Raw genomic sequence first — 24,817 nt, 5'->3', positions numbered from 1 at the left:
CTAGAGTTCTGGGATTACACCATGAGTCACTGTACCTAGCCCCTGGCTAATTTTTCTATTTTTAGTAGAAATGAGGTCAAGGGGTCTCACTCCTGACTCTTGGTCTTGAACTCCTGACTTCAAGCAATCCCTCTACCTCAGCTTCCCAGGGTGCTAGGGTTATATCGATGAGCCTGGCGAGACTAAAGTTTTAACTTCTGCAAGAGATAACAGTGGAGGCAAACAACACACTGACCAAAAAGCTTAGTAGGAAGGCCTGGGGAATGACATGTCTGTAGAGGCTTTAAAAAACTCTGATATATTCCCAAGCATGCAGAAAGCTATATGCATGCACAGGACTGTGACATGCTCCAGAAAGACCCGGGAAGGCCTTCAGCACTCACCTCTGGCTGAACCTAAGGCTCTGCAAAAACAAAAAGTTAAAAGCAAGCTGTAAACTGCCTCACTGAGTGTTGGACACGTTCCCTAACATGCAGAGTCCCTCAGCAAAGAATGGGGGGTGTCTGAGATCAATGCATTTGAGGAAATCTCTATGACCACTAAACTAATGAAACAGAGACCTTAGTGCCACACTTGACAAAGAAGACAAACTTTGCAGAATTAGTCTCTAATAAACAATAAAAGTCACTAAGCAAATAAGCAGCAACAGCAAAAAAAAAAAAAAAAAAAAAAAAAAACCAGGAAAAAGGAGGAGAATCTAATTTCCAGAACTGGCACATACATTACAGTATTCAAAATGTCCAGTTTTCAGCAAAAAATTATGAATCATGCAAAGAAAGAAGGTATAACTCATACATAGGAAGGGAAAAAGCAATCAATAAAAATAGTCTCTGAGAAAGCCCAGACATTGGATTTACCAAAAAAAGACTTTAATTTGGCTATTTTAAATATGTTCAAAGAGTTAAAGAAAACTTTATCTTAAGAACTAAAGTATGAGAATAAAGTCTCATCAACTAGATGCTATCAATGCAGAGTTAGAAATTATAAAAATATCTGAAGCAAGAATAGCTGAAAACTTCCCAAAATTGATGACAGACATGAATCTATATATCCAAAAAACCCAACAAACACCAAGCAAGATAATAAACTCACGGAGGAGGCAAGGTCATTTGCTGGGAAGGTGTAGTGGCTTGAAAAGGGCAGAGCAGGTTTACTAGGATTGCAGAGATGGATGGTGAGATGACCAGAAAGGCAGCATCAGCAGTGCTGAGAGTCCAGTTGTGGTTGGTGGTTGTAAGTTTCCAGTGGAACCAACATGCCTTCCCTGTTGTGTGACTTTTCCAAAAATGATTAGCTATTGGCACACACAATGTGCAGCTGGGTTCCTCCAGAGTGGAGCTTTAATATTTATGAGGGTCCAAGGAATTCACGTTACTGCTCAGAGAGTTACTAAAATGATGGGCCTAAACTATGTAAGGAAGTAAAGCCAGGGATGTGGGGATGGAGTGAGGAAGAGAACAGGACCAGGGCTGTGAACTGACGGAAGAACACTCTTAAACAGACATAGCTGCAAAAGCTGGAAGGATGGGAGGGGGAAGAGTTGTGCGGGAGATGAAAAAGCCCAAAGCATTCCCCTGGAGTATGTTGTACCTGAGGTCAGATGAAGACCACCACCCGGGTGGGGACTAGGAGGCTGGAGTGAAGGGCTGGGGCAGTGGAGGACTGGACTGAGTTCACCAAGGATGCTGGGAGGATGTGGAGTGAGAAGGGAAGACGGATGAAGGTGCCAGAGTTTTAGACAGAAGAGAAGGAAATGGAGATATAAAAGTATCCATTACATGTACAGATGCCAGAAGCTGCAGGGGAGAGGGAAAAGCTGTCATTGAAAGAACTAGGCACCAAAAATGAAAAGATGGGTAAAAAAATAAGAAAATAAGGCTGGGCAGTATAGCTTAGGCCTGTAATCCCAGCACCTTGGGAGGCCAAGGTGGGTGGGTATCTTGCGCTCGTGAGTTCAAGACCAGCCTGAGCAAGAGTGAGACCCCATCTCCAAAAATAGCTGGGTGTTGTGGCAGGCACCTATAGTCTCAGCTACTTGGGAGGCTGAGGTAAGAGGATCACTTCAGCCTAAGAGTCGGAGGTTGCTGTGAGCTGTGACACCAGAGCATTCTACCAAGGGCAACATAGTGAGACTCTGTTGCAAAAAAGAAAAAATTCATTCAAATTCAGTGTTGTGCTTCTCAACTCTGGCTGCACGACAGGTCTTGCTGGGAAGTAAAACGCTACTTGCCTCTCAAGATCACAAAAATATGATGAAGCACGTACAAAAGTAAAGGCATTTTCCCAGATGAATACATACTTGTCACTGGTGAAGACGTAGGCGACCACATCCTTCAAAGCTGCGAGTAGCAATCCCAGCACAAGTGCACAGACTCCTGGGAAACACAGAAGACGTGATGGGAAATGACGGTTCTCCAGAGGAAAGCCTAGGGCTGACTTCTTGTGAGATACTCGTCTCAATGATTGGAGAAATGTAGTAAGGTAAATAGTATTTCTTGCTTAATTATAAGTATGTGAATAAATTTATTATTTTTTTAGAAAGCGTTTGTGTGTGCAAACCTTTATTGGTAGGACTATATATGCTCAAAAACAGCTTTTTTTAATTTTTAAGAGACAGGGTCTTGCTCTGTTGCCCAGGCTAGAGTGCAGCAGTATCATCAAAAGTCACTGTAGTTTCGAACTCTTGTCTCAGTCTCCCAAGTAAGCGGGGACTACAGACGTGAACCACTGTGCCCAGCCTGCGAACGGTGTTTCTTCTTATTGTCTATGTTGAGATTGATAAAGGTCAGCTGATTCTGACTTCTTTTTCAAGGGAGACTTACAGAAAAGATGGTTGATATGGTATCAGTACAATCAGGATCTTTTCTAACTGATCAGATTGTAGAACACTAGAACTGCCAGAGGTAGCAGAAGTCCAGGAGCATAGAGTACAGGTCACTGAGACTGTGGTCATAAAATAAGACTGTGGATGACAACAATTGCCTTTAAAATTATTCCAGTAGTGGCTCAGCGCCCATAGCTCAGTGAATAGGGCACCACCACATACACCAAGGCTGGTGGGTTTGAGCCCGGCCCTGACCTGCTAAAGAGTGATGACAGCTGCAACCAAAAAATAGCCGGGCATTGTGGTGGGCAACTGTAGTCCCAGCTACTTGGGAGGCTGAGGCAAGAGAATCGCTTGAGCACAAGAATTTGAGGTTGCTGTGAGCTGTGATGCCCCAGCACTCTACCAAGGGCAAGATAGTGAGACTCTATCTCAAAAAAAAAAAAATTATTTCAATAGTACCAAGTGTAATATTATTTAGTTGGTATGTGTATAATAAGAGAGAATCATGACTAAGCTTAATTAACTTAGTAAATGAGAAAGAGCATAAAGAACAGAGGTTTCAGTGGAGTGCACATATGTGACTGCATTCTCAGAGAAACTGCGACAGGGGAGCAGAGCTGCCACACTCACCAGCACACAGGATGACAGTGGTGCAGGAGCACCGAGCCTGCTCGACGTCCCCTGCCCCCAGAGCATTGCCCACTCGGACGCTGGCCGCAACCCCAAAGCCAAGGGGCACCTGAGAATTAACAAGCATAAGTCACGGTCACAAATCATGAAAATCGGAGCTTTAGTGAAAATTAGAGCTAAGTGAAAATCGGACCATTAATGAAAATCGGAGCTTAGGACACTGGAGTCCAGGCACATGGAAACTTGCGGCGGACTCAGGGATGTGAGTTTTAGAACTGGCTATAGGACACCCTCACTGTGTGATTGCAAACTGCTCAGCTGCCTGACACCGGATTTCTTCCAGTAAAGAAAGATCACCGCTGCCCTGACTACTCCCTGTGTCAGATACACCCCAGCAGGCCTCATAATGAACCTGGATGTGAGGGCAAAACGCCGCCTTTACTGTCTGTACACACACTATCAAGACTTAATTTACTCTCACTACATTCTAGAAAACAAGATTTAACATATAAATATATAATTTGTAAAAATTAAATGAACCCAGTGAAAATGGCACTTAGAATAAGGCCTGGGGCAGAGTAAGAACTCTGTAAATGATGAAATCTGACTCCAAACGTCTCATTGACAGTGGGGCAGATGAAACACTCCATCCATCTGATTATCCGGGAAACTGAACGATGGCCCTGCAAACGCCAAAGCTTTATTTTAATCTCTGATAATGAAGCTTCTGTGCTTCTTAAACAGGCCGTCTTTCACCTTTCAGGGACATCCTTTGACCCCTATTGTATAAAGCCGTGCTGCCCTCAGACAACTTTGGTTTGGGTTTTCCTGTCTGCTCTTCAACTATACGTCAGTTTAACTTTGCATTCCTACAAGCAGCAGCATCCTCCCAACAGCCTTTGAATTGATCACTGTTTTCAAAACTAACCTAAATTGACTTAATAAAAATATATATTAAATTGTTAAGATTAAGAACTTAAAACATGGCTCTGCACCTGTAGCTCAAGAGACTAAGGCGCCAGCCACATACACCAGAGCTGGTGGGTTCAAATCTGGCCTGGGCCTGCCAAATGACAACAACTAAAACAAAAACATAGCTGGGTGTTTTGGCGGCGGCCTATAGTCCCAGCTACTCGGGAGGCTGAGGCAAGAGAATCGCTTAAGCCCAGGAGTTAGCAGTTGCTGTGAGCTGTGACCCCCATGGAACTCTACCCAGGGCGATAGCTTGAGGTTCTGTCTCAAAAAAAAAACAAAAAAAAAAAACAAAAAACTTAAAACACAATAGACTTGACTATATAAAACTTTCTAAGACTTGTGTGCCCCCAGTGTACATAACTGGCTTCCAGTTCAAGATAAATGACTGGCCCCCATGATTAATTTGCTTCCTTCCCAAACACCCTTAACGGGAAATAAACTCTCAACAACACTGGGAATGAGAGAGCAGCTCAGCTTCTGGAAGAGGAAGAACAGGCAGTGTCACTGTGGTCCTCGGGAGAGCACAGGACGCCTGTGCCCAGAACACACAGGAGGCAGATCACACCCCCTCTTCCCAGGGGCACCCAGGGAGCCTTGAGACCCAGGGCCACAGTGTACACAGTGAGGAGCGGCAGCCAGGGAGATGCACCCGAGGCACAGACAGGACAGCCAGACCCACCACCACCAGGCCTCCCTCAGACTCACCGCACACAGAAAAGCCGTATGTGTGAGCCAAACACTCTGTGTTCGTCTTAAGAGACAAATGGAACTTAGGAGACACATGGGACGTGGGGGTTAGGGCAGGACAAGGTTGAGGAGGTCAGGCTGCCTGCTCCTCCCCTGTAAACCTTACAATGAAGATGTCACTGGAGAGAAGCATACCACCATTGCGCTGAGTCCCTGTGGGTCCTTCCCATTCAGGGGACAGGTCTGTGGGAGATTAGTCTCCAAATAACAGAATAGGAAAGCCATAGTGGCCATTTATTTTATAAATCAACATACTGACTCATAAGTATAAACAGACTAATAAGATCACCAGGGGTTCAAGGCAAACTGAAGCACACATTCCCAAAAGATCAAGACATACAGGCTCGGCACCTGTGGCTCAAACGGCTAAGGCGCCAGCCACATACACCTCAGCTGGCGGGTTTGAATTCAGCCTGGGCCTGCCAAACAACAATGACACCTACAACTAAAAAATAGCTGGGCATTGTGGTGGGCGCCTGTAGTCCCAGCTACTTGGGAGATGGAGGCAAGAGACTCACTTGAGCCCAGGAGTTGGAGGTTGCTGTGAGCTGTGATGCCACAGCACTCTACCCAGGGTGACAGCTTGAGGCTCTGTCTCAAAAAAAAAAAAAAGACACACAGATGGCCAATCAATCTCAGAGGAAACAGAACAGACAACTCAAGAACACAAGGGAGGCTCAGTGCCCGTAGCACAGTGGTTACAGCGCCAGCCACATACACTGAGGGTGGCAGGTTCGAACCCGGCCCAGGTCAGGTAAACAACTGCAACCAAAAAATAGCTGGGTGTTGTGGTGGGTGCCCGTAGCCCCCGCTACTTGGGAAGCTGAGGCAAGAGGATCACTTGAGCCCAAGAGTTTGAGGTTGCTATGAGCTGTGATGCCACAGCACTATACAGAGGGTAACATAGTGAGACTGTCTCAAAAATAAAAAAAGAACACAAAGGATAGCAATGCCCATAGCTCAGTGATTACGGCACCAGCGACATACACCAAGGCTGGAGGGTTCAAACCCAGCCTTGGCTAGCTAAAAACAATAATGACAACTACAACAACAACAACAAAATAGCCAGGTGTTGTGGCAGGCACCTGTAGTCCCAGCTACTTGGGAGGCTGAGAGCAAGAGAACCACTTAAGCCCAAGAGTTGGAGGTGGCTGTGAGCTGTGACACTACAGTACTCTACAGAGGGTGACTGCTTGAGACTCTGTCTCAAAAAAAAAAAGAAAGAAAGAACACAAAGGATCGGGGTGCCCAACCTTTTTAGTTTTCTGCCACACATTGGAAGAAGAATTGTCTTGGGCCACATATTAAGTACACAAAACACTAACAAAAGCTGATAGTCCAAAGATACATGGTATCAACACCACAGATAAACAAAACAGTCCTCAAACAAACCACAGGTTGGACACTCCTGGAAAAGGTTCAATGTTTAAAGAAAAGAAAAGGAAAAGGTTCAATTGAATATCCTCTAAGATATAAAAAAGATAATTCAGCATAAAAACAGGTTCTTATGAAGAAGGGATTATAAGAGAAAAAGAAAGACTTCTTGGAAATTAAAAATGAACCTAAAAAAAACTTAACAACAGGAATATAAGTAAAAAGACAAATAGATTTTTTTAAAATGTAAAATCCATCAAAAGTAAGAAGATTAATCCAAAAGGCAACCTCCATCTAGTATGAAATTTAAAAAAACAGAATAGAAAAAATTTGTAGAAAAGAAAGAATATTTTTAAAATTTCCCAGAGTTGAAGTCTTCAGACTGATACACCATGTGCTAAGCAGAAGAAAGTAGCTTCAGAGAAAGACATTGTTTGTGAGATTTTAGAACTAGATAAAGAATAAATATTAATACTTTCAAAAAGAAAAACAATGCTGCCTACAAAGATTCTGATTAGACTTCAGGTTAGGAACTCTGAGTGCCACACGAGCATAGGGCAAGGCCTTCGGAATTCTAAGGGAAATTATTTTGAACCTAGAATTCTGTCCTCGGCCAAATTATTAAATGGATTATTTTTCCTTATTATAATTTAAGGGAAACATTAACACTCTTTCACTTGGCTCATGATTTACCTTCCATATAATCTCAGGAACAAGTTATTTGACTAAATACTCAAAAAAAAATTTTTAAAGGAGGGTGGTGCTTGTGGCTCAAAGGAGTAGGGCACCAGCCCCATATGCTGGAGGTGGTGGGTTCAAACCCAGCCCCAGCCAAAAAAAAAAATTTTTTTTTAAAGGAATCTAAAAAAGAGGAAGAAATGCAATGAAGAAACCATAGACTTGATTCAGAAGGACAATAAAAGAAACTCTAGCATGGCACTGTGGACATGCTAGTCCAGAAAGCAATGGATTCCAACACAAACAAGGAATCAAAAAGCCCTGAGGTATGTGCACAAAAAATGGACTCATACTGAACGGTACATGATGGAAGGTCCCAGTAACAGGATGACGGCACGTGCTGTTCTATCAACAGGAAATGAAGGCCACCAGAAATTCCAGAAAAGTAAGAGTTATGCAAGAAAAGGTATAGTCTAAATATGAAGCAAACTAAACTATGATGCGATTTTGACCAACTGAAGAGAGCAAGAAAAAAACAATCCATTTCATCTTTTAGCTGAAAAAGTCTCTTTGAAGTGGCAGTCTTGGGTGACCCTTGAGATTGCATTTCCTTCTCATTGGATGCAAGACCATCACTTGGATCTGTAAACAATCATATTTACAAAGATCATCGTGATATTATAAATGTTGGTTTTTCAGACAGCCCCTAAAACATGAAAGACATAATTGTCATTATAAAGCACAATTCACGTCACAACCTTCACAAAATAAAAACAGTGGCACAGCTGAGAAGCAGCGTAACATTGTGAGACCATGACCTCTGGGCAGACCCCCAAACTCAAATCCTAGCCAATTACCCAATTACTTCCTTGAACTTGGACAAATGATATTCTACAGCCTCCAGTTTCCTAAAGACGTGGGAAACAAAGTGAATGGCTCATGCAGTGTCGTAATGAGGAGCTCCGGAGATACTGTTTGTACAGTGTCTTGAATAGTGTCTGGTTCCCAGCATGGGTGGTTGCTAAATAACTTACAGAACTGGGGTGGGGGGCGTAAGGAGGGGGTGAGAGATGGAAACAAATGTAAGGACACAATGGAGGGGCTGTTATAAGGTCAATAAAGTTGGTGGGCCAAGAATGAGAGGTCCATGCTTATTTTTCTATTTTTCTTAGAGACAGAGTCTCACTTTGTCACCCTCAGTAGAGTGCAGTGGCGTCACAGCTCACAGCAACCTCCAACTCCTGGGCTTAGGCGATTCTCTTGCCTCAGCCTCCCGAACAGCTGGGACTACAGGCGTCCGCCACATCGCCCGGTTATTTTTTGTTACAGTTTGGCCAGCACTGGGTTCAAACCCTCCACCCTCAGTATATGGGGCTAGTGCCCTACTCACTGAGCCACAGGCACCACCATTTTTATTTATTTTCAGTTTTGACCAGGGCCGGGCTTGACCCCGCCACCCTTGGTATATGGGGCCGGCACCAGGTCTATGCTTATTATTTAAAGTCAGAAGTAATACGACTCCTAAGAGAATTATTAACAGAGTAACAAAAAACACAAGGCAGAAGGAGATGCTATGGCAAGTGAGCTGTATCCCTCATCTTTCTAGCAGGGAGTGAATAGCTACTGGGTAAAGGCTGATAAGAAATATACATATATAAAAAGCTCTACTTCTGGGACAGGAGTGGTTAAAAAGAGGGAAACTGCACTGAAAAGAGGAAGCAAATTTATTTTCAGTTTTGTTACCTTCTGAACTATGTGGTTATGTGCTTAGTATAATTAGTTCTAACAATAAAACATTTTAAAGAATACCTACAATTGTAAAAGGAAACAGTGAGAAAAATTTATCACAGATAGAACTGATAGAAAACTAGTAACAACCTTTTAGTTATAAAGAGCTCATATAAATTGAAAGAGTATCTGACTACCCCTCAAACTGATTAACAGGTGAAGGACAGGCTGGGCACAGAGGCTCACATCTGTAATCCCAGCACTCTGGGAGATGGAGGCGAGTGGACTGCTTGAGCTCAGGAGTTTGAGACCAGCCTGAGCCAGAGTGAGACCCCATCTCTAAAAATAGCTGGATGTTGTGGTGGGCGCCTGTAGTCCCAGCTACTTAGGAGGCTGAGGCAAGAGAATCACTTAAGCCTAGGAGTTTGAGGTTGCTATGAACTAGGATGCTACAGCACTCCACCGAGAGTGACAAAGTGAGACTCTGTCTCAAAAAAAAGACAACTGACTCTCCTGTTTTTTGACTCCGCTGAACTTACTCTATTAGCTTTAAGTGTGTGTGTGTGTGTGTGTATTCCTTGGGGTTTTCTATATGAAAAATCATGTCGTATACATTATTTCTTTTTCTTGTCCAGACTATAATCTCCAGTACAATGCTCATGAGGTTTTTAAAAATTAAGGTTCATTTCTTACTTGGGTTATCTGCTGTCAAACATCTCTGAGCACTAAATCTCTGCGCCTTTCCTATTTTCTCCCTGTGGAATTCCTACTAAATATATAATGATCTATATCTTTCATACAGTCCATCTCTCTACATGTGTTTGTTTTATTCTAGGAATTTCTACATATCTACTTGATTTTTCAGTGGTAATTAATCTACAGTTTAGCCTACCAGGTATTATAAGTTTCAATGACTATATTTTCAACTTCTGAGAGTTTTACTTGGTTCTTTTCCAGATACTGCTTTTTGGTTTCAATCTCCCAAATCCCACTTTTTTTTTTCCCCCTAGAGACATGGCTTTGCTCTGTCACCCAGGCTAGAGTATAGTGGTGAGATCATAGCTCACTGCAGCCTTGAACTACTGAGCTCAAGGGATCCTCCCACCTAAACCTCCCAAGTAGCTAGGACTACACGTGCACACCAGAGATGGGGTCTTACTAGGTTGTCCCGGCCAGTCTGAAATCCCTGAGCTCATTAATCCTCCTGCCCCAGCCTTCCCAAAGTACTGGGATTACAGGTGTGAGCCACTGCGCCCAGCTTCAGTTCCTTCTTTTATGTGAAATGATTTTAAACAGCACAATTTTCTATTCTCTTTCTATTATGCCATTATCTCCAATTCTAAGCTCTAACTTCTGTTAGTTTTGCTTGTTAACTCTCCTTTATGGTGGATCATTTCTTCATGTTTTATAATTGGTATTGTAAATGCACCACAAGGAGGACTTGGTTTTTCCATGAGAATAAAGAAGAATTATTGCCTCGATGCCTCTCACAAAAGGGAGGCTGTGGTTAGAAGCAGAAAGCACTGGCCACCAGGGCCAGGGAGAGAGGATGGGGGTTGTTGAATGGGGACAAAGCTTCAGTTTTTCCAGATGAGGAGTTCTGGAGACAGGCTGTACATCAAGGGACATATAGTTCACGCTGCTTAAATGTATACGGAAGATGGTTAAGGTGGTAAAGTTTGGGTTATGTGTATTTTACTATGATTAAAACTAAGAATTAATTAAGAGTATAATTGTGATGGATGTGTTAATCAGTTCAAAGTAAGCATTTCACGTTGTATATGAAATTAGTATACTGAACCCTAAATGCATCAATGTACACAGTTATGATTTAATAAAAACCCCAAAGTAAACAACAAGTCTGAGACGGCATATAGCAACCAGGAGATCTGAACAGGAGGTACAGTTATTAGAGAGTGACTTTTATCAAAGCCTGTGGGCATATTCTAGGGTCACCATTTAAAGATAGAAGCAAAAACAGAACCCCCCTACCTGGGTTGCACCTCCCACCACCAGCCCCTGAACCTCTGCACAGCTTTGCTGCAGCAGCCCCGCAAGTCAGTCTCTGGGCTCTGGCCCCCCAAGACCCGAGACCCGAGACCCGAGACCCTCTCCCTGTCACTCCATGAGGTCTTAAATCCAACCTTATCTTACACCACCTCCCTGTTGCCCTGGGCCCAGGCCCCCCTCCCTCGGAAATACCCTTCCTTCCCGCCGGCTTCCTCCTCCACACATTCTCTGGATTTCTTCCTTCCACACTGGTGTGTTCTTCTGGCTGGGTTTGCTTCTACTCTTGGCCTCTTCACAGGTGGGGCCTGCTCCCAGGCACTCATTCTTTTTATTTCTAGGTGATCACATCAATCTCATTAAAACTTTTTTTCATTTTTTAAGATTAAAGTGGGCTGGGTGCAGAGGCTCATGCCCGTAATCCTAGCACTCTGGGAGGCCAAGGTGGATGGATTGCTTGAGTTCAGGAATTCAAGACCAGCCTGAGCCAGAGCAAGAGCCTCATCTTTACTAAAAATAGAAAAACTCGCCAGGTGCGGTGTCACATGCCAGTAGTCCCAGATACTAGGGAGGCTGAGGAAGCAGGCTTGCTTGACCCTAGGAGTTTGAGGTTGCTGTGAGGTAGGCTGATGCCACCACACCCTACCCAGGGCGACCGAGTGAAACTCTATCTCAAAAAAAAAATAAGTGGGCATCTATAGTTCCAGGTACTCAGGAGGCAGAGACAGGAGGATCGTTTGAGACCAGGAGTTTAAGTCTAGCCTGGGCAATAGAGGGTAGAACCTATCTCTAAGGAAAATAAAAATAACAACAACAACAACAACAAAAATACATATATATATATCTCTAAAATCAATACGTGGAAACCAAAAGTGGCCTATCACTTCACTGCTCAGATGGCCTCTGTGATCTTCCAAAAAAGCCCAAGAATGGAGAAGCAAGAATCCAATGTACTTAACACTAAAATTAAGACGCAGAGGAGCTAACAGATGCTCACATAAGGGAAAAACTCAATCAATTCAAGGTGGGGAGCAGGGAAAGGGGAGGAAGGAGGGGGATGGGGGTGCTTAAAGAGCATGATCTGAGGGTATCTGGCACACCTCTTCGGGGTGGGACACAATTATAAGGGGAACTTTACCTAATAAATGCAAACATTGTAATCTAATTCTTTGTATTCTCAAATTAACCTGAAACAATAAAGAAAAACAAGCAACAAACAAAAGAAAAGGAACATCCCCATCAAAAGCTTGACAAGCATCACCCCCACACGGGGCTCACCCAGAATCTGGAGTCTCTGGGACCCCTTTACTGCCTCACATTCCACAGCCAAACCCCGCCCGGGGCTGTCCGTTCAGCCTCTACCTGCAACTGCTTCCTCCCTTTCTCCTCCCGCACCAGCAGCCTCCTCACTGCTCACCAGGGCCATTCCCACTGCCTCTGTCCGCCCTCCCTGCTCCCACCCGTACCTGCACCCTTCCCAGCCCACTGCCCTGCCAGCTGCCTCCAACCTCCCAGTTCCCCTTCTCCTCCTCCTCACTGGCCCCTCACCTCCGCTGCACCAGGTGCTGTCCCGTCGTGGAGCCTTGGCCCCAGCTCTACGCCATCAGCTCCTTTCACCCTTCAAGTCTCAGCTTAAATAGCAACACAGAAAGACGGTCCTGACTGCCCTATCTAGGGCGCAGTGGCTCCTACCCATAACCACAGCTACTTGGGAGGCTGAGGTGGGAGGATCACATGAGGCCAGGAGTTAAGACCGCCTGGGCAATACAGCAAGATCCCCATTTCAAAATGAACAAATGATTAAAAGGCATCCATCTCTGCTTTGACCCATCCCAGATCCTTGTTTGCTCTTCTCTGGTACTTATCTCGTATGATCTCTTCTGTTTCTCTCTGTCTCCCTCCAGGGTCACAAAGAGCAGAAGCTGTCCCCATCTCACACACCACTGCATCCTTGCACCAACTCCACAATGGTGGAATGAACATGCCAGGTATTGTGCTGAGGACTTTTTTTTAATGCGTTCTCACTCAATCTTCACCTGGATAGTGGGTATTTTCACCCCATCTTCTATATGAGGAAACTGGAGTTTGGCAAGGTTAAGTAACAAGCCTGTGTTTCACAGATGGGGAGCAGCATGGCCAGGACTCAGCCTTATGCATCCGGGCCCCAATCTGCCCTCTCCCACTAAGCTATGATCCTCCCTCTTCCCCGGGGTCCATCTGCTGAGCAAATGCAGTGACAGTGGCCCAGCAGAGTGACAGCCAGGTCTCTCCCCATATTCTTACCAGGTACGCCACAGACGCCAGCTCATAGATGATGCCCTGGGTTCCCAGCTCTGTCACATCAATGAGTCCTGAAATGCGCAAACAGACACAGGAAACATTTCAATTTCAAAAGGTGTATTAGAGCAAACCATTTCTTCCTAAAACTAGAACTTATTCCAATATAAGAGAAGAATGCTCCCCAGAGGCACAGCCTGATGGGACATTCGCCACCTGTGCGCTCAGGAGAACCCCAGACATCTTTCCCCCTGGAGTTACCTAGGTCTCCGGCAGCCCAGAGGTAGCATAAGCCCATCTGCAAGTACTGACTCTACCAGGGGACAGATGTCAGGTTCAAAGTCAAAACAGTCAGGCTCCTGGTGGTGCTGCCACTCCTCAGGGAGACAGCGGTCACAAGGTGGGAGGGGACGCAAACACCCCAGCCCAGCCATTCATTCCCCTCCTCTATCTCAGCTGTTTGCTCTTACTTCATAGCAACAGGATGGTGGAGGTGAACAACTATGACCAGATTATTAGTTCCTAAAGAAACACACGTCATGGCTGAAATAGGCCCAATCAGGCCCTTTGCAAACAAAGTCCAGAAACTTGGTTTGGAGCCTGGTAAAGTCAACTGAGGCACAGGCTGCTCTGAGAATGCCCTGAGGGCCTCCGGGGCTCTTCTTTTGAAGATAACTTAATTAATTATCTTCAAAAATTTTCAAGGCATACCAGTATGCCCCAGCACACAGATTAAAAATCATTGCTCTAGAGCAGGCATCCTCAAACTGCAGCCCGCCAAGGACAATGATCTGGCCCGCTGGGTGTTTTTGCTGCCGATGCCTGTCCTGCTTAGCAGCTGACTCGTCCTGGGGCCCATGGTCCGGCCCTCCAACGGTCTGAGGGACAGTGAACTGGCCCCCTGTTTAAAAAGTTTGAGGACCGCTGCTCTAGAGAGCCTGATAAACGGGGAGGTCTGGAGCCGTGACCAGCCAGGCCCTGGGCGACGCCTGCTGCAGACAAACCTGCAAGGAAGGTCCCAATCTCAAAGGTCCACCACTCAATGCACACCATGAACATGCTGGGAACAGCCAGACGGATAAAGGAGTCCCACTCCTGGAAGCACTCCCTAGTCCAACCTAGAAAAATGAGAAGGCAGGCACTTGTTTTCAACAGTCTCTGACTCCCAAAATTCAACTTCACGTATTTGCATCATCCAAATGGCCAAAGACTACGTGTAACCTCAGTTTTCCAGCAAAATACATTATTAACATGTCAAAGAGAGCCAGGCATGGTGGCTCATGCCTATAATCCCAGAACTTGATGGGGAAGACATGGGAGGATTGCTTGCGCCTAGGTGTTCAAGACCAGCCTGGGCAACACAGTCAAGACAATAAATAATAAATCTCTACAATACGTTTTTTAAAAGGTGTCAAGGGCAGCGCCTGTGGCTCCAGGGAGTAGGGCACTGGCCCCATATGCTGGAGGTGGCGGGTTCAAACCCAGCCAGCCCTGGCCAAAAACTGCAAAAAAATTCTATTCTTGGGTAAAAACAGTTTTAAAAAGGTTTATAGAGCTCCATAAAAAAGAAGCAGGGTAATCCAGGGTACCTTCACTAGGAAGCATGAGAAGTAGAATCTGACAAATGCATAGGATGGTTAAAAGCTAAATAATGGATGTACATGGCAATGTAGACGATCTAAAAACACAGGCCATGGCCATGTGGAGTGGCTCACACCTGTAATCCCAGTACTGTGGGAGGCTGAGACGGGTGATTGCTTGAGCACAGGAGTTCAAGACCAGTTCGAGCAAGAGTGAGATCCTGTCACTACTAAAAATATAAAAATTAGCTGGGTGTTGTGGTGGGTACCTCTATAGTCCAAGCTCCTCAGGAGGCAGAGGCAGGAGGATGGCTTGAGTCCAGGAGTCTGAGGTTGCTGTGAGCTATGATGCCACAACTCTCTACCCAGGGTACAGAGTGCTGTGGCATCATAGCTCACAGCAACCTCAAACTCTCGGGCTTAAGCAATTCTCTTGCCTCAGCCTCCTGAGTAGCTGGGACCACAGGCACCCACCACAACACCCAGCTATTTTTTTGTTGCAGTTGTCACTGTTGTTTAGCTGGTCCAGGCCGAGTACGAACCCGTGGCTGGCTCCATAACCACTGTGCTATGGGTGCCGTGCCTATTTTCAGTAATTTAAACATTTTTTAATAATTTTTAGATCTCCCAAAACATAAAAACAAAAATTGCTTTGGGAAAAAAAGAAATCCAGGAACCAGAATTACAACTTTCCGAATATCAAATCACATAACGAAGGAAGTAATGCCTCCTAACCTCCCCACGTCTTGACGTGCATTTTTTTCCACCACATGTAGACGAACAGCAGAGCAGATAGGAGAAACTGAGAAGTGGTGTTGGCCCAGGCGGATCCTCTGAAGGAGAAAAGAAATCATTACTCATGAGTTTATTCCTTCCAAAGAAAAATACACAGGCCACCCTTGACAAGCTCTTGCTCTGGGGTAAGAACCACAGCTATTAAATGAGCCGTGGATCTTGGAAGGTCTTCTTTTAATATTTTATTTTATTTTTAGGTTTTTTATCTTTTTTTATATGAGTTAATTTCTATGTTCAAGCACAAGGATAATGAAATATATTTTCCATGCAAAATATTATATACATTAAATAGCATACAGTGGTAACAATGCAGTGTGGGTTTCCTGGGAAGCAGACTCTGTGATAGAAATGTACAAGCAGGAAGTGTATTTACTGGGCAGTGCTGCCTAGATGAGGACCAGGGAGAGTGAAAGGATGAAGCAGGACAGACAGAGCAAGAAATTGAACTCTGTCGGAGTCCCAGCATGTGTCTCAGTTAATCCCTTGAACCTCTGAAGTTGGGAAAGCCCCTCAAAGATGTCTGAATTGAGGCAATGGCCAGTCTTTGGATATCTGCACCCCACAAACATAAACCTTGAATGAGATGACTCTTTAGCCAGGGGCAGTTTCCAGAGATGAACTCAGCAGAGAGCAGCCAACTACCAATAGTCCCAGTAGCTGAGGGAAGGGGGGCTTCAGTCTCTAAAGGGTTGGGGGATTTGTGAGAATCTGGGAAGCACATCATAGCATTGACTACAGATGATCACAAAGAACAATATGTAATTCATGATTTATAGCAAAGTTCTGCCTCAATCCCAGATATAACTGAATTTAAAATTATGAAAAGGTAAAATTCTAGCAAGAAAACAAAGAAACCACCTGAAATGCCAGCTACTGGAATTATGGAAACTTTGATAGAAAGAGAGAAGAAACAAACCCCCCAAAAGGCCTCTAAATAGTGAGGAGAATTGTTTCTGGGAATACTTATTTTGTTCTCTTGTTTTTTTCCCAAAGTCTCAAAAAATAGACAACTAATATTTATAAATAAAAATAGAAGGTAATTTAAAAAAAAAAACAGATAATGCCAAATCTTATAGACAATAAAAAAGAAGAAATACTTCAAATTCATTCTACTTCATTTAGATATACCTGACACTAAAATTCAAAAATATATATTATTATAAAGGGAAATTACAAACATATTTCACTTATAAATGAGGGCGCAAATATCCTAAACAACATGTTAACACGTTGAATTAAAAATTACTGTTCGAATAATGTACTTTGGTCAAAATTAAATCCAACTCGTGAGAATTAGTCACTATTTACTTTTTTTTCTTTTCCTTTCCCCCACACTCCCCTCCTCCTCTCTGTCTGCTCTCCCCTTCCTCCACCCCTACGTGTCATTAATTGTCCTCATATCAAAGTTGAATACACAGGATTCATGCTTCTCCATTCCTGTGACGCTTCACTAAGAATAGTATGTTCCACCTCCATCCAGATTAATACAAATGCTGCAAAATCTCCATTTTTTAAATGGCTGAATAGTATTCCATGGTATACATATAACACAGCTCCTTAACCCAGGAATGCCAATCCATTCCTGGGTTAAGGAGCATCCAGGCTGTTTCCACATTTTGGCGATTGTAAATTGAGCTGTGATAAACAGTCTAGTACAAGTGTCTTCATAATATTCTTATTTTGGGCGGCACCTGTGGCTCAGTGGGTAGGGCATCAGCCCCATATACTGCAACAAAAAATAGGCGGGCATTGTGGCAGGCACCTATAGTCCCAGCTACTTGGAAGGCTGAGGCAAGAGAATCTCCTAAGCCCAGGAATTGGAGGTTGCTGTCAGCTGTGACACTGTGGCACTCTACTGAGGGTGACAAAGTGAGACTCTGTCTCAAAAAAAAAAAAAATCTTCTTAATATTTTAAACACTGAACCTATTTATTATAGATATTTTCCACCAACATTGAATTTTGTCAAATATTCAGCAATGGAAAAAGAAAAAGACTTACAAAGATTTATGACCATTCCTTTTCCTGACAACCCTAAATAATCCATCAATAACTCCTCAAACATAGTTAAAAGGGATATCATGAAACAACTACTGTGTTCAAAATACTGATCTCGGTCTCAGTAGTTGTGATAAATTTGTTTTCTATTAGAAAATAACCCTAGACCATTTTCTGTAGGTCACACTTTATCGTGACGAATAAAATGATGCTTCATTCTCAGAGAGAGCCGGGAACTCCACTTTCTTTTCTGTTTTCATTTCATTTCCCTGTCTAATCCTTACATTTTATGATTTGTTTGTCCTATGTTTTCTTCTATTTTATCATGTTAATTCCTATATTTTCTTCTTCTCTACCTCCCACCCCTAAACTGTCCTGTGTGCGTCTGCTGGGGGAACTTCTGAGGGACCGTCCCGTGTACAGCTTCCAGGAGAACCTGGCTACCCCTCGGGGATTTAAGTGGCTCCATCTCCTACAACCCCCAGCCAAGGCCTCCTTGCACTTCCCTAGCAGAAGTAAGGTAGGTTTTCATTGGTGTTTTCTTATGACCCAACCCTCAGCTTTAAACAGTAGTAAATGAATTTCCCTGGACCACCCAGGACTACATTACCAACAGGAGCATACATACCCCCATACATACCTGAAACAAAGCCTCATGAAAAGTACCCCCACAATAGTTAATACATCTTGTATTTTCTATTCTATTTCATTCATAATATATTTCCTCTTTTTTTTTTTTTCAGTTTTTGGCCGGTGCCGGGGTTGAACCCGCCACCTCCAGTATATGGGTCCAGTGCCCTAATCCTTTGAGCCACAGGCACTGCCCTATATTTCCCTGTTTTTTAAGTGCTCAAGAGCCAGGAAACAGATGTCCAGTTAGGAGGAAACACATTGCCCTAAGCATCTAAAAATCTCTGGAGCTCAGTCTACACCTGCTCACTTCCTAGCCACCCGTGAGGAAGCTTGCTCAGAAACACATTTGCACAAGGGCTGGACCAAATGACACCCACTGAGGGACTCCAGGCAGATGAGCTTCCTCTGTGGGACCCTCGTCTCCTCAGGTGTCATGAGGATGGAATTCAGTTCAATCTCTCATAGCTCAGACCTGGGAGAACACCACAGGCAAATGCCCCCTCTGCCTTTGCCCGGGTGGCCCACTTCAGCCTTCATGGACCACAGCAATTCCCTTCTCAGGCTGACTCCAGTCGGGTGCTTCTCTGCAGATCCCGTCCCTCTCTCTCTCCCTGTGGCCCCCTCAAACCCCTGTCCCCTCCTCTCTCCAGGCTCCTGCCAGCCCCTGGGACACCCCAGCATGCTGTGAACACCGCGTTTGTGACTTACACCACTCCCAGGTCCAGAGCATACAGCAACAGGGCATTCATGCCCACATTGATGATGTTTGCAGCAATCCCAGTGAGAACCTGAGGCATGATGATGCCCTAAAATCACGAAAAAATAGGAAAAATTAGCATTTCCAAAAGCTAATTAGCTAGGCTGTCAAGCTACACTGTCATGAACAGACAATTTTAAATGCTGGCAAAGTTACACAAGACAGGGACAGCAGGAGTGAAGCAGCTCCCACTGGGACAGCTTCTCGCCAAGCCAACCGAAGCTGCAGCCGCTTCTGAACCACTTGCTTGACCATAGTTTCCAGATGGCAGCAGAGAGAAAAAAAGAGAGGGAATAATTTCATGAAGGACAAACAGGAGGCGTGAAGGAAAGACGGCCTGGGGAAACTCGGGCCACGCTGCTTCGGTTCTCTGCTGGGCTGCGATGCGGGTCAGGTCCTTATGGTCAAGACGCCCAGCAATGTCCGCTTTGTGCAGAACATGGTGAGCCCTTTGCTTTAGGTGCCAGTTATTATTTCCTTTGTTTGTGCTGCACACCCATGCCAGTATTCAGGAACATTTATCTGAGTCAATTTCTTTTTCTTCCTCTGCTTTGAAACAGAGACTATCAAAACAGAATGGGTCCCTCTCTGGTTTCAATAGACAATGCCTTCATTTTCCAGGTGGCTGCTTGCCTTGAATGGACTCAGAGGACACACCGGGTGGTGCATTCAGCCTCTTCCCACTGCCCACCAGCAGGGGCCCTTTGCCTCAGATGGCCTGAGGGCTTTCTGGGCCCTGTGCACCTCCAGAAATTTGGCTGCTGTATCTCTGGGCCCCCTCCTCCAAAACAGGCACATGGGAGCTAGGCCCCAGGCCCTATCTGCAGCACCACACCCAGAAGAGGTGAGGGGTGGTTTGGGGGCTGCAGAGAGGAATGGGGGTGACCGAGAAGAACAGGACAGACTGGACTGGCACAGGCATCTCTCCCGGGCAGGACAAAATCCACTACTAAGGCCCCCCATCTCCCAGGCAAAGAATTCTGAGGCAGAATTGCAGGGGGAAGAAATATGCGAATTACTTGTACAGAACATTCCCTGAGAATATTTAATGTACGTTTCTAATTATGGAGTAAAAATATAAAAAGAATCTATACCTGGCTTTGTAAATATCTTGTCTGCAGCTGGAACACGAATGCTGCCTATACAATTAAATAGAAAAACATATAAAATTTCTCATTAATATAAAAATATAAGTCTCACAGTTTATTTCTCATTAATATAAAAATATCATTCCAACAGTTCATTTCTGTTCTGGTTTGGTTTTTTTCTAAACTTTATTTAAATTAATATGAGGGTACAATATTTAGGTTACATTGTTTTCAATTCTAGGTCAGTTCTTATTTTTAATAAGATACTGTCTTTTGATGTGTGACCTCAAATTCAGAGAACCAGATCCACACTAAACAATGCCAAGATGCTGTGTGGATCTCTCCAGAGTAGATGACAGACTTACTTCCTAAAGAAATAACACAGCCAACTCTAACTGGCTGGAGCAGGTGCCCCGACCTTGACATTCCTATGGCTTTGAGGGTGGCCTGCTGGCAGCACCTCCCCCAGTCCTACATGATTCTGGGAAACACCCTGACTACTCTGCACTCAGAGGTAACTGCAGAATCAGACCTCAGGAGGGACATTTCCTCCCCTCATCAGTGTCTGGGAATCAGTAAATGGGGACGACAGTCCCAAAAATGTATGCTGGGCTCCCGCAAGAACAGCACTATGACAAAAAGAAAACAAAAGGCAGGTCAGAGGCACGAACAGTGCAACACTCAGAGCTGCTTCACATAACACACAGGACAGCAGCAAGACTTACGGGGAGGGCAGGAATAAAAATCATCACGTAAACTTGGGCTATCCTGAAATAAACAACAAAAGAGTCTTCAGTCAACATTAAAACACTGGTCACAATGTCTTCAAATTGAACCCACTCAGTATTTTCTAAAAATTAGAACTAAATATTAATCCTATGTATGCACTAAAAAAAACCCTAAAATTAAAATAATTTAATATGGGGCTGGACGTGGTGGCTCAGGCCTGTAATCCTAGCTTCTGGGAGGCTGAAGTGGGTAGATTGCTTGAGCTCAGGAGTTCAAGCTCAAGACCAGCCTGAGCAAGAGTGAGACCCCATCTCTAAAAATAGCTGAGGCTGAGGCAAGAGAATTGTTCAAGCCCAAAAGTTTGAGGAGGTTGCTGTGAGCTATGATGCCACCACACTACCAAGAGTGACAAAGTAAAACTCTATCTCAAAAAAATAGTAATAGTAATTTATATGGGAGAGATCTAAGAACAATTTTAAGTGTTTTTCTACAACCTACATCAACATGACATTAAGCCTGCTAAACATCTACTTTCTGAGGGAAAACCTGCCCACTTTAAATTTTTTAGCTCATTCTTAGCATAAAAGGTAGGCCAGAGGCCAGGTGCAGTGGCTTACACCTGTAATCCCAGCACTCTGGGAGGCTGATGTGGGACGACTGCCTGAGTAAAAAAGTGAGACTCCATCTCTACAAAAAGTAGAAAAATTAGCCAGGTGTTGTGGCGGGCACCTGTAGTCCCAGCTACTCAAGAGGCTGAGGCAGGAGGATCGCCTGAGCCCAGGAGTTTGAGGTTGCTGTGGGCTAAACTGAGGCCATGAGACTCTAGCCAGGATGGCTCCGACTCAAAAAAAAAAAAAAAAAAAAAGGTGGAACAAACACAGCAAAATGAACTACAAATTGGGCAAAATTCAGAAACCTTTTGAATGTCAGGGCCTTCAATGTCACTAATGAGCAAGGCTATCTTCTAAGAAAGGACCACATAACCTAAGGAACATGTCCCAGAGAGCACAGTGAAGGCAGGACACCAAAGTGGAGGGACCACGTGAAAGGGTGCAGGACTCCCTGGTGCTGTGTCCAGTCTATCTGGTCTGGTACTCTCATAGCCCAAGGCTCTGGGGCCCAGTCACAGCTTTCCTTTTTGAAAGGGTTCAGACCAGATCTATCAGCTGAAAATCTCCACGTACAATGACCAAATGCCTCTTACTGGTAACCCAGGATTCGAAAATGGAGACCTGACCTGGAGACTTCCGGGTCCTGCCTCAGGAGCAGGAGGATGCGCTCGGTGTTGACGAAGATAGCCCAGCACGGGAAGCAGCACAGTGCCAAGATCAAGATTCCTCTCTGAAGTATGATTCCCACGCGCTTTAGGTTCTTGGCACCAAAGGACTTGAGAAAACAGAATAAACAGCAGCATACCAGGCAGGCCACGTGCTGCACCCCTCTGGGGGTGCCACATCCCCTGTCCCTGCAGCCCAGTCCCCCACTGTCCACCCCCTGTCACCTGCTGCCCCCGCCACAGCTGATGGCATGAGGGGAGCTTCTGAGTGGGGAGCCTTTGAGCCAGGGCAGCCAGCCATTGGACACAAGTCCTAGGATGCTCCTGCTCCCAGGACTGGGACTGTTGACATGGAGAGTACTGGCAGCAGACACTGAAGCTCAGAAGAGTCTTCAGCACAGGGCAGGGAAGGGCGCAAGCCACGGGAGCAGACATGCAGTGATGCAGGATGGGTGGGGCTCCAAGGCCAAGGGGCAGAGGGAGAAGCCCACACAGCAGACTGACGAGGGCAGCCAGGGAGGCAGGACACGTCTGGAGGGTCCACCTTTGCTGGAGGCCGCGGGAGTGTTTTGGGAAGTGGGGACAATCAAGTGCTCACCTGAGGATTTCACCACGAAAGGCCCAGAAGACACCAGCCCCAGTGGGACGGGTGGGAATGGACAAGGCTTCCGTGGGGGCTGAGTCGAGAGTAAGGGTCAGGCCCGGAGTGCAGAGAACACTTCCAAGAAGCTGGGCTTAAAGTGGGGAGGGGAGGGAGGAGGAGGAAGGAGTGGTGGATAAGGGAAGACGGCTTTAGGGCTCATTAGCCTATAGGGCACTTCGTGGGTGAGAGCAGCCAGGAGAAACAAGAAAATCATCTCATGTGACCCCAAGACAGAACCAGTAAAGAAAGCTAAGTCTGCTGTATTCACAGTCATTAGCAGCGTGCACAGCAGTGCACACAGCACTCCCAGCTACTTGGGAGGCTAAGGAGGGAGGATCACATAAGCCCAGGACCTCGAGTCCAGCCTGGGCAACATAGCGAGACCCGACCTCTTAAAAAAAATAGAAATTAGAAAAGAAAAATGTTTCCAGATTGACAACTGGGACTACCTCCTGATTCTAAGTTGGAAAAACCCTGAGTCAAAAGGCATTTAATACACCTAAACTACCAAACACCATAGCTTAGCTTGGCCTATCTTAAACCCATGCAGAACATTCGCATTAGCCTACAACTGACACAATCTCTATTTTGTAAGAAAGTGGTGCACACTTCACTGTAATTTATTAAATACAGACTGGAAGTGAAAAACAGAACGGCTGTATGAGGCCTTGAAGTACAGTTTCTACCCAATACACTCTGCTTTTGTACCTTTGGCAAGTCGACAAATCTCTGTGGGGACCATCTGTATTTGGCACAGACACAGCAACAAAACCCAGAGGGCAGACAGTTCCCTAGATGGCCTCTTTAACTGCCAAAAGAGGTTCAGGGGTGGGTTGATCCTCACCTGAGACATGAGCGTGTCACAAGCCGAGGCTAAGCCGGTACCAACTGCAATCCCAGTAACATTCACCACCTGCAAGAACAACACGGCTAGTGTGGCAGAAGCTTAGGGAGCGACGGCAGAACCCTGCTGCTGCCAGGTGGCTCCCTTTACATGAAAGAACTGAGACAAGTTTGTCTCAAGAGTAAGTCCAACCATCCCTGTGTAAGCCTCCACGTTTCAGATCAACGGGTGTCCCCACCTAACCTCACTTATTAGAAGGTACAAATCTGTACCATCTAACTAAATAACTAAAAGTACTTGTGTCAACTGGGGAAACTTAAAAACTAGTTTTTCTTAAATAGCATAGCATGTTACAATTTCTTTCTTTTTTTTTTTTTTTGAGACAGAGTTTTACTATGTCACCCTTGGTAGAGTGCTATAGTGTCACAGCCCACAGCAACCTCTAACTCACGGGGTTATGCGATTCTCTTGCCACAGCCTCCCAAGTAGCTGGGATTACAAGAGCCCACCACAACACCTGGCTATCTTTCTTTGTTGTTGTTATTGTTAGTTAGCAAGCTCGGGCCGGGTTCAAACCCACTAGCCCTGGTGGATGTGGCCGGCACCGAACTACTGAGCTATATGGGCACCGAGCCTACAATTTGTATTTTTTTTTTTTTTTTTGAGACAGAGTCTCAAGCTGTTACCCTGGGTAGAATGCCATGGCACCACAGGTCACAGCAACCTCAAACTCTTCAGCTTAAGCAATTCTCCTGCCTAAGCCACCCAGGTAGCTGGGACTAAAGGTGCCACCTCAGTGCCCGGCTATTTTTGTTGCAGTTGTCATTGTTCAGCTTGCCCAGGCCGGGTTTGAACCTGCCACCCTCAGTGTATGTGGCTGGTGCTATAACCACTGTGCTATGGGCTCCAAGCCTACAATTTCTATTTTTAAAAGTTGTGCTGGGTGCAGTGGCTCATGCCTGTAATCCCAGCACTTCAGGAGGCCGAGACAGAAGATCACTTGAGGCCAGGAGTCTAAGATTAGCCTGGGCAACATAGTGAGATGCTGTCTCTACATAAAAATTTTTTTTACATTAGCCAAGCATGGTGACACGCGCCTATAGTTCTGGCTACTCAGGTGGACCACCTAAGCCCAGGAGTTTGGGGTTGTTGTGAGGTAGGCTGACACCACTGCTCTCCAGCCAGGTGGACAGGGCAAGATCCTGTCTCGATTTTTTTTTTTTAAGTTGTGAT

The 24,817-nt window shown here is 45.1% G+C and overlaps 1 protein-coding gene across 1 annotated transcript in view; it reads right to left on the bottom strand.

Moving 5' to 3' along the window:
* LOC100942829 (multidrug and toxin extrusion protein 2-like) overlaps window positions 1-24,817 on the bottom strand; it is a 47,565-nt gene that overhangs the window by 15,726 nt on the left and 7,022 nt on the right. The window contains exons 3-12 of the mRNA XM_012805928.2: window positions 23,585-23,653; window positions 22,059-22,207; window positions 20,818-20,860; window positions 20,099-20,143; window positions 18,956-19,053; window positions 15,559-15,656; window positions 14,248-14,361; window positions 13,250-13,317; window positions 3,458-3,566; window positions 2,300-2,375 (exon numbers count right to left, since the gene is read on the bottom strand). Coding sequence (XP_012661382.1) covers window positions 2,300-2,375; window positions 3,458-3,566; window positions 13,250-13,317; window positions 14,248-14,361; window positions 15,559-15,656; window positions 18,956-19,053; window positions 20,099-20,143; window positions 20,818-20,860; window positions 22,059-22,207; window positions 23,585-23,653 — 869 coding nt within the window. The remainder of the gene's footprint in view (window positions 1-2,299; window positions 2,376-3,457; window positions 3,567-13,249; window positions 13,318-14,247; window positions 14,362-15,558; window positions 15,657-18,955; window positions 19,054-20,098; window positions 20,144-20,817; window positions 20,861-22,058; window positions 22,208-23,584; window positions 23,654-24,817) is intronic.

The sequence above is a fragment of the Otolemur garnettii genome, unplaced genomic scaffold (genome assembly GCF_000181295.1).
Source record: "Otolemur garnettii isolate 467f Iridium unplaced genomic scaffold, OtoGar3 scaffold00046, whole genome shotgun sequence".
Taxonomy (NCBI): Eukaryota; Metazoa; Chordata; class Mammalia; order Primates; family Galagidae; genus Otolemur; species Otolemur garnettii.
Note: the sequence above shows the minus strand (reverse complement) of the source record. Positions and strands in the feature narration are given on the sequence as shown.